The sequence below is a fragment of the Populus euphratica genome, unplaced genomic scaffold, assembly GCF_000495115.2.
Source record: "Populus euphratica unplaced genomic scaffold, PopEup_1.0 scaffold480.1, whole genome shotgun sequence".
Lineage (NCBI taxonomy): Eukaryota > Viridiplantae > Streptophyta > Magnoliopsida > Malpighiales > Salicaceae > Populus > Populus euphratica.
The window spans coordinates 132,874-150,182 of NW_011500359.1; the positions used below are offsets into that span (position 1 = coordinate 132,874).

The 17,309-nt window shown below is 30.9% G+C and overlaps 1 protein-coding gene across 1 annotated transcript; it reads right to left on the minus strand.

The window, feature by feature from the left end:
• Positions 1–71: 71 nt before the first annotated feature.
• LOC105114040 (protein FAF-like, chloroplastic) lies at positions 72–2,526 on the minus strand. The gene has a single exon (XM_011010447.1). It carries the CDS (start codon positions 2,204–2,206, stop codon positions 626–628), a length of 1,581 nt encoding a protein of 526 aa, XP_011008749.1. The 5' UTR covers positions 2,207–2,526; the 3' UTR covers positions 72–625.
• Between the last annotated feature and the right edge of the window lie 14,783 nt (positions 2,527–17,309).

Here is a 17,309-nt window from a genome sequence, read left to right on the forward strand (position 1 = left end):
AATATATTTTTAAATAAAAACAATTTAAAAATAATCACTAACCACTCCAAACATCCCAAGTGTAAATTAGGTAATAGGGAAATGGATTCAAATATTTATTATTAATTGATCAGAAAAATCCTTCAATAACCTTAACCCAAACAAAAACATCCCATATCAAAGGATGATCATGATGTTCCCAAAATTAAGATCAGTTAGGCAGGACAAGACCCTGTGCAAAACCCCATTTGCTAGCTCAAGAAAAAGCAAAGAAAGTGAAATAAAAGAGATCAGACCCCTCATATTCTTCAGAGACAGACAAGACAGTCCACCGAAGTCAAAGATGATGCTCAGATTTTGTTCAGTTACAGGCTGATAAAAAAAAAAAAGGGTTGTATAACAGCGCTGTCAAGCCATGTCATCTCTTCTTTTGTTTCTCTTTGATCTGCTGAATCGAAGTATATATTCTGTTTGTCTTCAGCCCCTTTTATTTGACTACACAACACTTCCCCTCAAGAAGTGGAAGTGAAAAATAGAAAGACAAAGGGTCATAATAGAATATAGCTAAGTAATAATTTTAGTGATTATGGACTGGGATTTGCATTTTGGAGATTTGGATCGTCACTGGGATTATGAGGATGAACCATCAGGAGGTGGCGATACAATGGGGCTCCCAAAACAATAGTGACTTCCTTTGCTCCTTGCAACTCTTTAACAGAGGAACTAAGTAATCCCCATTGTTTCCTCTCAATACCACCACTTCTTGCTGCTCATTTGGAACAAACTTCTTTGAAAGGGCCGATATGTTGTCATGGGTGGTTCCTAATGATGATGCTTGTTTCTGGCTAACTGGATTTATAACTGATGATGTTGTCATAGGTTTTGGCTTCCAAAAGTACTCACAAGCATTAAAAGATGCAGCTGCCTTCGCTGTTGCCGCAGCGGCTTCCATAGTAGCTACTGGCGGAGATGGTATCAATCTTGTTGCCGGAGGGCGCCGTTGTGGGAGTGATTGTGTTATTGGGGTAATTGGGTCCGCTAGCTCCACCTCATCACCAAACTTCGTCATGTCTTCGAACTTATTGGGCCATGCTGGGTTCCTATTAGCTAACACCAAGGATTTGTTCATCATTAGTGCTAACCTATGTACACTTAAGATCCCACTTGACAGTTTTGGTGTTTCCCCCATCACAAACCTCACCCCCCTACCTCCTCCTCCTCTCTTATCCTCACCATCCTCCACCTCTCCTTCCTCTATTTCCTCCTCCACTTCCTCTCTACCTTCAGAATTCTCAATCTCAACATCAAACTGCTCCACGTCACTCATTTCTTCATTCTTTTGTCTTTCTTCGTCTTCTTGACTAGCAGTATTCGCCAAAGTGAGGACAAGGCGACCGTCTTGGCGCTGAGCATGGAAGTTATTCTGTGAAGGAACAGAAACAACTTCAAGAACCAACCTACCATTATCGCGACGAGACCTCATGTGCACAGAAGCACCATCTCGGCTAGACAGTGAAGGAATCGGTGGAGGGAATGATCTTGGTTGCGATTTCTTGCTATTTGATGCTGCAAGATTGTACTTGGCTGCTCGCAAATCCTCCATATCAAACTTCTCTGTCACTCTCTCTTGTCGTTGCTCTTCTTCTTTCTCCTCCTCTGCATCACCAATCTCTGATGGAGGATATGAAGAAAACCCATCACAGCCAGTTTCTGATCCAAGACTTTCAGTGCATATTTCAAGGCTCTTCTCGCTTAAAGAACTTGCTGATCTCTTAACAAGAGGGTGGACATAAGGTTGAACATTCTTGGAGTCCTCTTTTGTTTTCTGTGATAAGATTGAGCTCCACACATCAAATTGTCCTGGCTTTTCAACCTCTTTCTTGTTCTTGTCTTCTTGAATCGAGCTCCATATATCGAATTGATCTCGAGTTTCAGTCTCTTTAGGCCTGTCTTCAAAATCCTCATCTTCTGAAGAGTCTGTGATACTATCACAAGCTGGGAAATGGTCAGATGATGCAATTTTCTTGAGTAGATAGAACCCATGTTGGGCTTGCCATTTTTTGGAGGACATATCAGCCGAGAGAGTTCTCCTAAGAGAAGCTGCAGCAGATATTGTTCTTTCAACATCACACCCAAGAATGGATACTATGCCCTGCTTCTTTGGCACCATCATCATCTCTTCTTCCATAGATGAAGATAAACGCAGGCTCTTGCTAAGAGATGACATCTTCAGAATATTTATACTAGAAATGATGATCAAACTTCAGACTTATATGTACTATTTTGTAACAAACAAATACGATAAGATCAAAACTAATACAAAAAAACAAGCTAGCAGAGTTGTGAAGGGAGTTGTATGATTAACTCAAGGGAAGGAAAAGAAAGGAAAGCAGCGACAACATCCATCAGAGGTCTGCGAAGAGACAGAGCACTACTGGGTGCCGAGTTGCAGTAGAAGTGAACAAGGGGATGTATTGTTTGATAACAAAGAATGTATTGATTGAGGAAGGAATGGCTCTAGGCTTTGATGACAGTAGGAATGGGGGAATGTGGGTATTTGTAGGACTCCAAAAGGTCTTTGGAACCGTGTGCTCAAAAGGGACCCACCTGCATACGCCACCATGAAAAAGCCCTTTCATTGGTTTCAGTTCCTTTCCCTAATCAGAAAAAAGTGGTGATGCAAATGAACAGAGAGTGTGTGACTGATATTAAGAGGGAGGGATGGATGGATGGATGGATTCCCCCTTTTCCCTCTTAATTTCACCTTAATTGCTCTCTTTTTCTAATTAATAAACTGTTTTACTGATTAAAACCAGTGCTATAGTTTTAATGGCTAAGATTTCTCGACATGAAATATAGCTAGGAACAATCCAAGAATATGCACATTGCTAGCTGTGATTAAGCTAGACGATGTGGACATGAATTAGATAATCATTTTAGCGGTCTTTTTGGAACCTAATTTTCAATGTTGTTTTGAATGGTTTGATATTTCCTGGAGAGGGAGTCTTAGGAATAGTAAATTTAACGTTTTATAATCATTTTGCTATTATTTTTTAGCTTATTTTTACTTTTAATTTTTAAAATTTTTCTAAAAAAAAAAAAACTATAAATTTTATCCGAGTTTACAAAATTTAATTATATCGCCAAGTAATCCGCACTTCGCTGTAGGCTACATCTTAATTCACCAATGATATTAATAATCTACTGTCCAACTTACCGGCAAATGCACTAGAAGGTCCAAAGCTAGCAATTATGTATGTAATGATTAGACGTTGTAAATGTAATCCATGATAGAGCTTCAAGAAACTATGAAATTTGCAGAAGCTTGTTGAAACAAGAGAGGAGCACAGAAACCATAGAAAACAATGATCGAAGTCACAACAGTATCAGTTTGTTGTTGATTTCATATCCAAAGCATTAGACTTGGTAATCTTTTTCCAGGTGCAAATCCAAAGGAAAACATAGGCAAAATTGTTTGTGAGTTTGGAAGGAATAATTAATCAAGTGAAAACCATATTATTTAATAAAATTACATGAGGCCTGTTCATTTCCAACTGTCTCTGGCAATTGTTTTTGATAAAAACATGATATATTGTCATAGCAATCACCCACCCAATTTTGCAGGCAATCCAAAAGATCAGCTAGTGTACAGTGTCAAATTTACAGCAGCTGCTGTAAGAAGAAAGATATGCATAAAAGAAGCAAACAATGTTCTAGACATCTAAGGCACTCTCAGTTTGTTATTGTCAAAGAAAAAGATAGCAAATATTTTTTGTGATTCAGGAAGGAGAAACTTCCGTCGTTCCTATTAACTACAAGACTTGACTCGTAACAAAACCAGCAACCACAATTATATAGGCCTCTTGATGCTGAATTATTTTCATTTTCCACAGTGAAGAGGGATGACATGGCCGCCCATGAACATGACCCTCGTAAAAAACCTGGACAGCCACATTGCAAGAGGGCCAGTCAGCGGTCATTGAAGGCAAAACAAAGATCTAGATCCAAGTCAAGCAGTTGTCTTTCCAAACACATGTATAACAATTCAATCCCCACACACAACGAATTCTTAATTTTGATCTCTCATGCATAAAAATAAAGACCAGAGCATGAGATTGTAAAGAAAAACAGTGCAAAAGACAGCTTTGTAAAAGAGACAAGGTTAGAAAATAATGCATTTCTCAATCAATATCTAAGCACAGATGGATATAAAAGGTGTGAAAGGGCAACCCATCGATGAAAAGAGCAGTTTTTCCATGTTCTTGCTGAAGACCTAAACCGAAGAGAGGAAGTTGTAAAGGTTGATAACAAATAAGAGTTATTTTAATAAATGAAATAAGGTAAAAATAAAACCAATAAGGTATAAAAACATATAGAAAGTGAGCAAAAAAATTAAATGAGTTGAAACCAATGAAGTCTTAAGAATCCAACTAGTTTAGGAATAGGCTTCTGAATTAGATAATCAGTTAAATAGTTGATAAATTATAAATAAATTTGATGTTTGGTAGGCTAAAGTGATTTGTGATTAGCACTTACAAAAGGTCTTATTTAGTGAAAATAAAGACTCTTCGATATTTAAATAAATATATTTTTAAAGAGAGAAAATACAAGAATATTCTAGAGAAATATGCTTTGAAAATATATGTGCATTCCTCTTTATGTTTGACGGGAATATATTAAATAAATATGTTAATATTTGATGAGAATATAATGGTTTTTTGAAGAACTTTTATACATATAAAAAGATATAATCTTACCCTGATAATATTTAATGAGGGATAAATATCCCTTACATCTATATTAATATCTAAAGGGAATATGATGAGCCTTTAGAGGAATTTTATATATCTAAAAGGTATAGGGAAATTAGGGTCCAAGGTGTTAGATATAACTAAATCTATAGAGGTTGAGTTCTTCCTTGAGGTTAGAGATAAATTAAGATTTTCATTTCTTTGGACATGTTAAGAGAGGATAATTATTTTCTTAGGCGTGCCCAAATAAGGATGATCGTTACCTTGGACTTGGCTAATTGTCAAGTCTAAATATCTTGGGTCAGACATGTTTGCTAGACTTGTGTTGTCTTAGACTTGGCTGATTGTTAAGTTCAAATGCCTTGAATCTAGCATGGTTGCTAGACCTATATTATCTCATTCTCTTAGAAGTGCAAATATAAAATGGTCATTCCCTAGGGTATACTCTAGGAATGATGATCACTCTCTTAGGTGTGTCCAAGAGAGGATAATTGTTATCTTGAACCTGACAAGAATTTTGAGTTTGATATGTTTGTCAGACATATGTTGTCTTAGACTTGGCTAACTGTTAAGTTTAAGGATTTTGGGTTTGATATATTTGCCAGACATGTGTTGCCAAACATTTTAGGTCTGATATGTTTGCTAGACTTGTATTACTTAGTATTTAGCTAACTGTCAAATCCAAATATCTTGGAAGTCTTAGGTTTAACATGTTTATCAGACTCACATTAGCTTATTTTCTTAGGTGTGTTAAAGGAAGATGATCATTACTTTAAACATTCGAAGGAAAGATGCGCATTCCTATGGGTGTGCCCGAGGCCTAACATACTATCAAGCCTAGCATGCCTTAATAGTGTTTGGATGTGGTATTAGTGAGACCTAGCATTCTTGAAGCTTAGCACATTATCAATTTCAAGGTATATATATAAAAATAATAGGAAATAAACATTAAGTAAATCTAACTAAAACTAATATCACAATCAGCCCAAGCAAAAATCTAACATAAAAAGTATAGAAAAAAGCTATTTTAATAAGAATAACAAACTAAACATAACCAAAATTGAATGAGAGACCTATCTCATTGAAATCAAACAAAAATCGGAGAAGAGCAAGAGAGAAAAGACAAAAATAAATGAATAGCTCATCCCCAGGAAACCAAACACCATGCATATCAACCACCACACCTATAGTGAATAAGGAAAATCTAGCACATTGCTAGTGGTGTGTGTATTTAATGCACAATGATGGAACATCTCACTCACTCACTCATAAAGAAGAAGACCTACCACACACCTAGAAGGCAGCCATAACTGAGCCATACTATCCTAGCCCTATAAAAAATAAATCAAACAAAATAAATGCATCAATCTTAAAAAATCATTTTTTAACACCTAATCCCTGGTTCACCTCAACCTAAATATACACTATACTAAACCGGTCATAATATACCAAAAAGCTTTAGAAGTCAAGAAGAAAGTCTAAAAATAATGCATGTTCGCGTAAAAAAAAAGGCAAGAATCATATATAAACAATGATAAACACCATATGAATTCATAGTAGATTCACTCATACTTCATTATGTTATACTAAGAATTTTTATTTTTTATTAATAATAATTTTATTCATACATTTTTAGTTTTTTCTTTACATTTTATTTTGGTTTTGAGCAAGCAAAAAAATAAAATAAAATAAAATCGACTATGATCTGAAAATTAAAATAATAATAATAGTAATAAGAAAAAAATACAAGAAAACATACATAGGTTATTTTTTCCATTTGATTCTATTTCCATTCAAGTCCAAGAATATTCACATACTCAAACCAAATTTTAGATATTTGTTTTAAATTATATAAAGCCTTTCTGAGTTTGAAAACATGATCAGATGAAAATTTTTAAAATCTTGAGATTGCTCAACATACCCTCTTCTATGATGAAACCATTTGACAATGCACTCTTAACATCCATATGAAAAGTTATAAAATTAGCATGGCATGCAAAAACTAAAAGCATTCTTATTGATTCTAGTCTAGTCGCCAATACAAAGGTTTCTTCATAATTAATACCTTCTAATTGATTATAACTTTTGGTAACTAGTCTAGCTTTATTTCTAATTATGGTCCCATGCTCATCAACTGTGTTTCTAAAAATTCATTTTGTTCCTATAATAGATTGATTTTCAGGTCTAGGGATCTATATGATAAAAAAAGGGATAGTTTTCACACTTCATTCCTTTGAGATTGATTTAGTTTATCTTACATGGCTAAAATCTAGTTTACATCATTTTCTATTTTTGGAAAGGATTTAGGATCTATACGAGAAGAAAAGGATAATTCTCACTAATATTTCTAAGAGATACTTTAGTTTTAGTATCTTTAAAGGGATTACTGATAATTAAATCGGAAGGATGAAAGCTTATATACCTTGCCTCCTTTGGTGGCATAAACGAGTTACTTACAATCTCTTATTAACTGTTTGTGCTTGGTTAGTCTTTGTCCATTTATTCATTATTAGCCTTCATAGAGGTCTTATCATTAAGACATAAATGTTAAAAATTTTCATTAATGTCATCTAAAATCCTAACAATTTTGTCTTTTTGAGTTTCCTCAAATGTGACATACATGGATTTCTTAAGATAGGGTATTTTATTATTATATACTCTATAAGCCTTGCTAGAGGAGGGATAACCAAGAAAAATATCAATATTGAATTTTGAATCAAACTTATCTAAATTATCTTTGGTGTTAAGAATAAAACATTTTTAACCAAAAACTTTGAAATAGGATATGTCAGGTTTCCCACCTCTCTAAAGCTCACAAGAAGTATTTTTCAACTCTGGTCCTAAGGCACACAATTTAAAGCATGATAAGATGTGTTTATAGCTTTTGTCAAAAAATATTTAGGGGTATCAAATTCATTTAATATTGTTCTTGTTATTTCCTAGAGGGATCAATTTTTCCTTTCCATAACCCATTTTGGGGAGTTCTAGGTGTTGAAAAGTCATGGTGGTATCTCTCTCTTTTTTTTTAATAAAATGTTTCAAGTAAATCATTTATAAATTTACCACTATGATCACTCTTTAAGTTTATGATTGAAAAGCTATTATCATCTTCAACATTTTTTGAAAACTTTACAAATTCATAAATAGTTTCATCTTTTGATTTTAGAAACAAAATCCATGTATATCTTGTAAAGTCATCCACAATTATAAACACATATCTATTATCATTTATGTTTCGAACTCTAGTTGGTCTGAATATATCTATATGTAACAATTTTAAAGGTCTTTTGGTAGAAATGTGATTTTTTCTCTTAAAAAATATTTTTACTTGTTTACCTATTTGACAAGCATTACATAACCTTTTCTTTTTTAATGCAATATAATGGAGATCTTTAATAAGTTCATTTTTGATAAGTTTAGAAAAAATATCCATGCTTATATAACCTAGTCTTCTATGCCAAAAAAAAACTATCATTAATGCTAACAATTTTTAATCCTCATATATGCATCGATCTTAATCTTATAGACATTTCCTTTTCTATCACCAATAAATAGAACTTTATCATTTTCAAGGATTAGGCAATGCACATGGTAAAATATAATTTTATAGCATTCATCACGTAATTAACTAATACTTAGTAAATTATGTTTTAGGCTATTTACAAGAAATACCTTTTATATTAAAAGAGAGGACTTACATCTAATATTGTCAACTCCAATAATCTTTCTTTTGAGTTATCTCCAAAGGTGACTTTTCCACCATTGATCTTAATAATTAATTAGTACATAAAAATATTTTTTTATCAAGATTTTATATTATCATTTTGCATTTGAAGTATCAATAACTCTTTACTCGAGCAAGTTTTATAATAACAAGTCTGATAATATAAGATATCTTTAATTTATGGTAAATGTTTATTTTAAATGTAGGCCTATTATGTAAATCAAATGATTGATTGATGAGTTTAACTACTGAAATGAAAAAGACAAAGAGAGGGCTAAAGTTAGAAAAGAGATGCTAGTTCAGTCCAAAATGGAATACCATTCGGTTATTGGATTGTAATTAGAGCGATAAAATTTGGATTTAGGTTTGATTTATATGTATGGAAAGCTAAGACATGAGCATAAATTTTTCATAAGAGTCCAAGATTTACAAGTGCCATTTTTGAGTTCAAATGGTAGCAACAATAGAGAAGTCAAAATCTATCCTACAACCCAGATATTATTCAGTATTCAGCCCATATCTTGAGTTCTAGAAGTTTAAATATGCAGATTATTGTTTTGTTAGAAAGCTAAGATAATTTTTCAGAACTTTCATGAGACTATCTATTCAAATTCTAATGTTAGCAATGATGTTTTTTTTTAAACAAGAAGATAAGGATTGTCAATAAGTAAAGATATGGCCACCCACTTAACAATTAGTCATCAAATAAATAATTTTAAATATTGGCCTATAAAAGAAGAAATTTGCTATGCATTTAGGCATCTTGGTTTTCATATCAAAATCATGTTCTTACTCTCTTTCTTTATATTTTTGTAATGCTTAAGTTTTGCTTCCATTAACCTCTTATTTATGCCTTTCATTTCCTTTACTATACTTATATAATCATGTTATTCTCTTATTTATTTATGTTTCTCTTTATCGTTATGTTTAGTTAAGTTTGTTATATCAAGGTGAAAAGTTTCATAAATGGTGTTAGGATAAGTATAATATAAACTCAATATAAACTTTAATGATTATATGCTAAACAACTTGCTATTAACATGTCTTATCATTTTTATCTTATTAATTCTTAATGTCTTGCTTGTTAAATGGTTAATCTAAATTTGTGTTATATAACACTTGGTACAATAAATGTGTGATCCTTTATAGTCAACTGTATAGTATAACTGACACTTGTACTATGAAAGGAATTTGATTTGTTGTTAACATAAGTTAGCATCATGAATTCCTGACAATATTTAAAAAGATTGGTGCTTCTTAAATGAGATAATTAATATAATCATGTTAATAATTTATAATAAGCTATTTATGATAGATCATCTTATTGGAACCTCCTTTATATATGGTTTCTAGTTGAGTAATAAAAATAGTTTATATTATACTTATTTGAAATACCATTAGTAGATCCTCTAACTTTGAGAACTATTTTTATCATTGTTTAATCTTCACATTAATCTTACATCTAAAAGTCATCTTTAATTTATCATCATCATTATATAGTTAACCTCTCTATGATTCAATCCTAGTCTTATCGGGTTATTTATTACTTCTATACTCCTATACTTGGAAGAAAACATTAGTCTTTTAGTCGTGTCAAGCTATACTTGGAAGAAAACATTAGTCTTTTGGTCGTGTCAAGTTTTTGGCATTGTTGCCAAAGAGGTAAATTCCTGTATAAATTATAATATTTATTTTATTTTCTCTTTTCACTTTTCACTTTTCTTATATCTAGCTTTTATTTCTTTTGTTTTGTTTCTATTTTTTTTCCTTCCTTCTTTAATTCTCTTCCTACACATGCATGAGAGTTTGGTCACGTACATTAAATAGTAGACTTTCTAGGAAATCCTCATCATTTTCAGAAAATAAAGCTGAAGAAGATAACTAGTCACTTTATAATAAGAATAATGAGAATAATCGAGTTAGAACACTTAGAAATCACATGAAACACACAACAACAAGTGCACCTTCATGCATAGTTTTTCCTTTGATGCATCTCATTTTAATTTTAAGTTATTCAACTTTTACCTTCTTTTCATAGCCTAGATTTAGAAAATTCATACTTGCATTTAAGGGAATTTGAGGAGGTTTGTAACATCTATAATGATTTAAATTATAGCATAAATACAATTCGATTAAAACTTTTTCCTTTTTCATTAAAAGATAAAACTAAAACATTGTTATAAAATTTGAGACCAGGATTCATTCGTGCTTGGGATGAAATGTAACAACAGTTTTTAAAGAAGTTTTTCTCTTCTTATGGAACAAACTCTTTCAAAATACAAATCATCACTTTCACTTAAAAACCAGGAGAAAATTTTTATCAATGTTGGGAGAGATATCGAGACTTGTTCAATGCTTGCTTTCATCATGGTTTTAAAACATGGAGATTGGTTTCACATTTTTGTGAAGGGTTAACACCTAAAGATAGACAAATGGTGGAGTTGATGTGTAATGAAACTTTTGAAGATAAAGACTCTAATGAAGTAATGGAGTATCTAGACTTTCTAGCTGAAAATGCTCAAAATTAGGATGTAAAAGATACTTATAAGACACCAAGTAAAACTCAACCTTATACATTTAGTGAAGGAATGTACAACCTTAAAAGAAGATCATAACCTCCAAGCTAAATTTGCATCTTTTGCTAGAAAAGTAGAGGCATTAGAATTGAAAAAGAGTGGTCAATTAAAATTTTTTCAAGGCACTGTGTGTCAAATCTGTGAAACCAATGAACACTCAACCAATGATTGTCCAAGTTTGTCTTCTGTCAAGGAATGCTTCCGTGAACAAACCCATGCTTGAAATAGTTTTCAAATGCCCAATCATAACACACACTTGCAAATATATAACCCTGGTTGGAGAAATCACCAAAATTTCAGTTGGAAGAATAATAACAATAATGCACAAACTTCATAGTCATCATTTCAAGCATACCATAATTTTTAAAATTCTCATGGATATGTGTCTTTTTATGTTCCTTTTTCTAAAAGAAATCTTGAGGAAGATTTATATACATTCATTGAAAAGTAAGAGACAATCAACATTCAACTTGTTTAAAGCATAACAGATTTTAAAGATACTATTGTAAAATTCACATCTCCTCTAAGTTTTCAGAAGAAATACAAGTTTCCATCTCAATCACAGCAAAGTCCTAAAGGACAATACAATTCAAATGCAAGCAACTCCAGAAGCCAACACATGGATCAAGTCTAATCAGTCATTACTCTTCATAGTGGTAAGGTTATTGAAAAACTAATTCTTAAACCTTGTGAGAAAGATAATGATTTAATCTCTAAGGGTAAGGAAGGGGTTAAACCTGAACATTGCAAAGAAAAGACTGATGCCCCTCCAGTACTTCTATTTTCTCATGCTATGACCAAAAAACGAGAAGTCAATCACAATTTTGAAATCTTTAAAATGAGAAGTCAATCACAATTTTGAAATCTTTAAAACTTTCAAATAGGAAGAAATTGAGGACGAAAAAGGCACCGAAAATGTTATCACGGATCATTTGTCAAAATTAACAATAGATTTGACATCTGATATCATACTAATTGATGATTACTTTCTTGATGAATCTTCATTTTCTATTGCTTCAATACCTTGGTCTACTAATATTGATAATTTTCTTGCTTTAGGATTTTTACTAGCTCATGTAGATACCCAAGACAAAAGAAAGTGTTTAAGCGATGTACATAACTTTTATTGGGATGACCTTTTCTTATTTAAATATTATCCTAATCAAATATATCAAAGATGCATTCTTAATAATGAGGTAAGTAGTCTCATTAAATTTTATCATTTCGAGGCATGTAGAGGTCATTTCTCGTCAACAAAGATGATTACAAAAATCTTACATTGTGGATTTTATTGGCCCATCATGTTTAAGGACACACATGTGTTCTGTAAAACCTATGAAAATTATCAAAAGTTAGGACAAACATAAAGAGTCCTTAAATAATGTTTTATGGACTCATGAGACGTATCCTAGTGGAGATGTGCATCGTGCAATTCATAATTTATATCTCTATTTTCATAAAGGACACGCTCTTTATAGTCTTGGGAATCTAATTAAAAAAGACCATGTTTGTTCATTTTTAAGAAAATTGGATGAGAAGTTTATCCCCGACTTATAGAGGATGTCTAAGCCCTTATTGAACGTAAAATCATGGGAAGATGTGAACTACAATCACAACTATAATTTAAGCTTTTGTTTATAAGAACTTGTATCTTTTGGTTTTATTAATAACATAATATTTGTGTTTTGTTGTTTTTATATTTGTTCAAGTGTGTTTGAGGTTTGTTAGTAATTGTTATTTCAGGTGATATTTTCTATATTCTATCTTTCTACCTTAGAACATTAAGGATAATGTTTCGTTTTGGTTGAGGGGAGAAGGTAGTAGTTGATATTAAAAAAATTAACTAATTGTGTTTTCTATTATTAAAACCATTTGCAAAACTATAATTAATAGGATGACAGATTAAAGGAGAAATTTTAGTGACTCTTGAGATGTATTTTAGTAAACATTCTTAACAAGGTATATCTAGATACTTCTTAAAATATTCAGGATTACAAACTCTCACATTATTATCAATTGATTTTACTCATATACCTAGCTAACAAGTATTTATAAACTTTCATTTTCACACACACACTTTAACATATGATTATGGGTTGTATATTGGATTATCACATTATTTTTTTTTTTGTTAAAGCTAATAACTAAGAGAAATGGATAGTATATAATTTTTTTTAAAAAAACAAATAAAACAAATAACAACAATAAAAACAAGAATAACAAAAAATTGAATAAATAAAAAAGTAGATAAATTTGGTTTTGTAGCATTCTTGACTTAAGAAATTAAGCCCGAATGTATATTTTAACACCAGTATCCTAAAGTCAACTAACTTGAAAGCTATAGTATATTTTAATACCAGTACCCTAAAGTCAACTAACTTGAAAGCTATTGGCTCAGTGTTTGTTACATGGGCTGAGGAGAAAGTTTTAAGTGTTTGTTACATGGGCTGAGGAGAAAGTTTAAGAAAATCAAACATTGCATTATCTATATATTAGTATCTGCAACCCGAGTTACTAAACTGGAAGGGATGTCTCAACACCTAATGCCCTAAAACTAACTGATCTTGGAGTTATTAGCCTAAAGCTCGCTATATGGGTTAAAGATGTATTGTGTTTTATTAAAAAAAAAAAGATAATTATAATCCCAACTCAAATGAGTTAACCTTAGAAAAACATTAGAAATAATATTATTTTCTTTTAATAAAAGCCTCATCATCTATGTTTTCATATATTGAGCACATAAAAAGAATGTTTATTAATATCTTGTTTCAATAGTATGAAGCATATATATAAATTTAATGAGAGTTTGTTTATTTGGATAGATTAATGGAAGTTAAATGATCAATGTCTTGCTTTGTGGAACTTGCAATTTTTTTTTATTTTAACGCTTTGATTACTAGGGACTAGTAATAAGGTAGTTAAAGGGTGTGATTAGTACTTAAAAGTGCTTTGTAATCAAGGTTTTATATCATCATTTTGCACTTGAAGTATCAATAACTACTTAACTAAAGCATGTTTTATAATATTAAGTCTGATAATTTAAGATACCTTTAATTTATAATAAATGTTCATTTTAAATGCAGACCTATCACATAAATCAAAAGATTGATTAGTTTAACTACTAAAATTGAGAAGACAAAGATATGGTTAAGTTGAAAAAAGAGATACTGGTTTAGTTGAAACTGCAACACCATTCGGTTATTGGAATATAACTAGAGTTGTAAATCTTGGATTTAGGTCTGGTTTATATACATGGAAAGCTAAGACATAGGCCTAAAACCTTCATAGGAGTCTAAGATTTATAAGTTCCATTTTCAAGTTCAAATGGTAGTACCAATGAAGAAGTCGGAATCTGTCCTACAATCTAGACATTGTTCGGTTTTCAGCCCATATCTCGAGTTTTAGAAGTCTAAATGTGCAAATTCTTGTTTTGTTAAAAAGCTAAGATAATTTTCCAAAATTTTCGTGAGACTATCTATTTAAGTCTAATGTTAGCAATGATGTTTTATTCATACAAGAAGATAAGGATTGTCAACAAGTCAAGATATGGTCACCTACTTAACAATTAGTTATCAAATAAATAGTTTTGAATATTGGCCTATAAAAGGAGACATTTGGCATACATTTAGGCATCTTGGTTTTCAAATCAATATCATATTCTTTCTCTTTTTTTATATATATTTTTGTCATGCATAAGTCTTGTTTTCATTAATTTCTTATTTATGCCTTTCATTTCTTTTACTATACTTATATAATCATGTTCTCCTCTTGTTTATTTATGTTTCTCTTCATTATTGTGTTTAGCTAAGTTTATTATGTTAAGTTGAAAATGTTTCACTAATGGTGTTAGAATAAGAATAATATAAATTCAATATGGACTTCAATGATTATATCCTAAACAACTTGCTATTAACATGTTTTATCATATTTATCTTATTAATTCTTAATACCTTGCTTGTTAAATAGTTAATCTAGATTTGTGTTATATAACACTTGGTACAATAAATGCATGATCCTTCATAGCCAACTATATGGCATACCTAAAACCTGTACTATGAAATGAACTTGATTTGTTGTTAACATAAGTTAGCATCATGAATTCTTGAATATTTAAAAGTATTGGTGTTACTTAAATAAGATAATTAGTATAATCATGTTAATAATTCATAATAAGCTATTAATGACAAATCATTCGATTGGAACCTCCTTTGTGTGTGGTTTCTAGTTGAGTAATAAAAAGAGTTTATATTATACTTCTTTAAAATACCATTAGTGGATTCTCTAACCTTGATAATGGTTTTTAATATTGTTTAATTTTCACATTAATCTTACATTTAAAAGTCCTCTTTACCTCTGCCTCCTTCCCTTCCCCCCTTCTTAACATCATCATAATCATCATCATCATTTATAATTTATATAGTTAACCTTCTTGTGGTTCGATCTCGGTCTTTCCGAGTTATTTATTATTTGGACACTCCTTTACTTGGGAGAAGACATCAATGTTTTGGTTGTGTCAGTAATGCTTGAGAACAATGAATCATCTTCGATTATATGTCTTGAGCAAACCCTATCCAGTAAACACTACCTATATTCCCTTGATTACGATACACACATAACCAAGATGAGATTTTTTATGCCCATACCTTTTTAGGTCCTTTATGGTCAGTGATGGTTTCTTTTGAAACCTAAGTGATATTACTATTTTTTTCTTTCTTCGTAGGATATGCATACAATAATTACATGTTTCGTTTGTTTTATATGATTGTATGACTGTTTGTCATTAATGAACTATTTTTTTATAATGTTGTTTATTCTTTTTAGGTTGATAACCTAAAACTCTTTTGTTGAAAACACATCTTTGACTAGCAAGTATGGTTTTTTAAGATTTTAGAACCTTGAGTAAATTTAACTATAGTAGTGTTCAACTTATTAACTTTTCCTTTAAAGCCTTTTTTTTTAAGTTGGTTCATCTTATCGAAATTATCAACTATAATGCATGTTTTTTTTTATAAAGTATCTTCTCAATAAGTAAACATGCGCAGTTCTCTTTCAATATGTTATACTTGGAACCTAACTTGTATTCATCATACAATATCTCAAATGCATCATGCAATTCATTATAAAAGAGATCATATTCATCATTTAAATATATTACCTCATTTTCTCTTTCAATTGCCATGAGACATATGTTTACAACATGCTCTTCATCATCACTTGAGCTAAAGTTTGAGTTATTACTCCATATTGTTTTCATTATTTGTTTATGATGAGGGTTCTTCTTCTTATTTTGAAGGAAAGGGTAATCAACCTTTATGTGTCCTGTCTTGTTGCATTTATAGCCTCTAAGTGCTTTCTTATTAGATTGTTTCTTGTTTTTATCATTCTTAAAACTTGAGAACTTTTTGTTCCCTTACTTTTTTTTTCTTAGAAAATTTCAGAATTGTCTTGTAATGAGTGCAATGCCCTTATTCATTTCACCATCATCATGGTGTATGATTTTAAATGCCAAATTTTTCTTTGCTTTCTCTTCTAATTCTTACTTTTCTATTTTGACTTTATAAGTCATAAGTGGTTTGATGATTTCTTCTCATGATTATTTGGTGAGGTCTTTAATTTCTTGAATTATTATCACCTTTGCTTCCCAAACAGTATTAGTATAAGTCCTCTTAGAGCATCTAAATTATTAGTGATAATTGTCATTCTAGTAAACATATTAGTTATGGATTCATTTGGAAGCATTTTAAATAACTCATATTGATGTACTAATATGTCAGATTTTTTATTCATTTACTTGATTTATTCTTTCATGTGTTATCTCTAATGCATGACAGCATTCTTGCATGATGTAGTCCTATTGAATTCAATTATTCTCAATGCACAACACAGAGTATTCATAACTTTAGCTTCCATAGACAATAACTTCTTATCAGCAATGGTTTATACTCACTTCTAGGTTTAAGAACCATTATATTATTTTCAATTTTAGTAGGCATGTGAGGTTTATTTTCAATAGATAGCCATACATCATAATTAATAGATTGAATTTATATAATCATCCTAACTTTCCAATAAGCATAATCATTATTATCAAAGAAAGATAGCCTAGAGGTTGATGATTCTTTATTTTAGACATTAAAACTAGTGGTTAGCATTTTAAATAACTCATATTGATGTACTAACATGTTAGATTTTTTATTCATTTACTTGATTTGTTCTTTCATGTGTTATCTCTAATGCATGACAACATTCTTGCATGATGTAGTCCTATTGAATTCAATT

Coding starts and splice junctions, on each gene's coding strand:
- LOC105114040 (XM_011010447.1), bottom strand. CDS start 2,206: ATGTCATCTCTTAGCAAGAGCCTGCGTTTATCTTCATCTATGGAAGAA.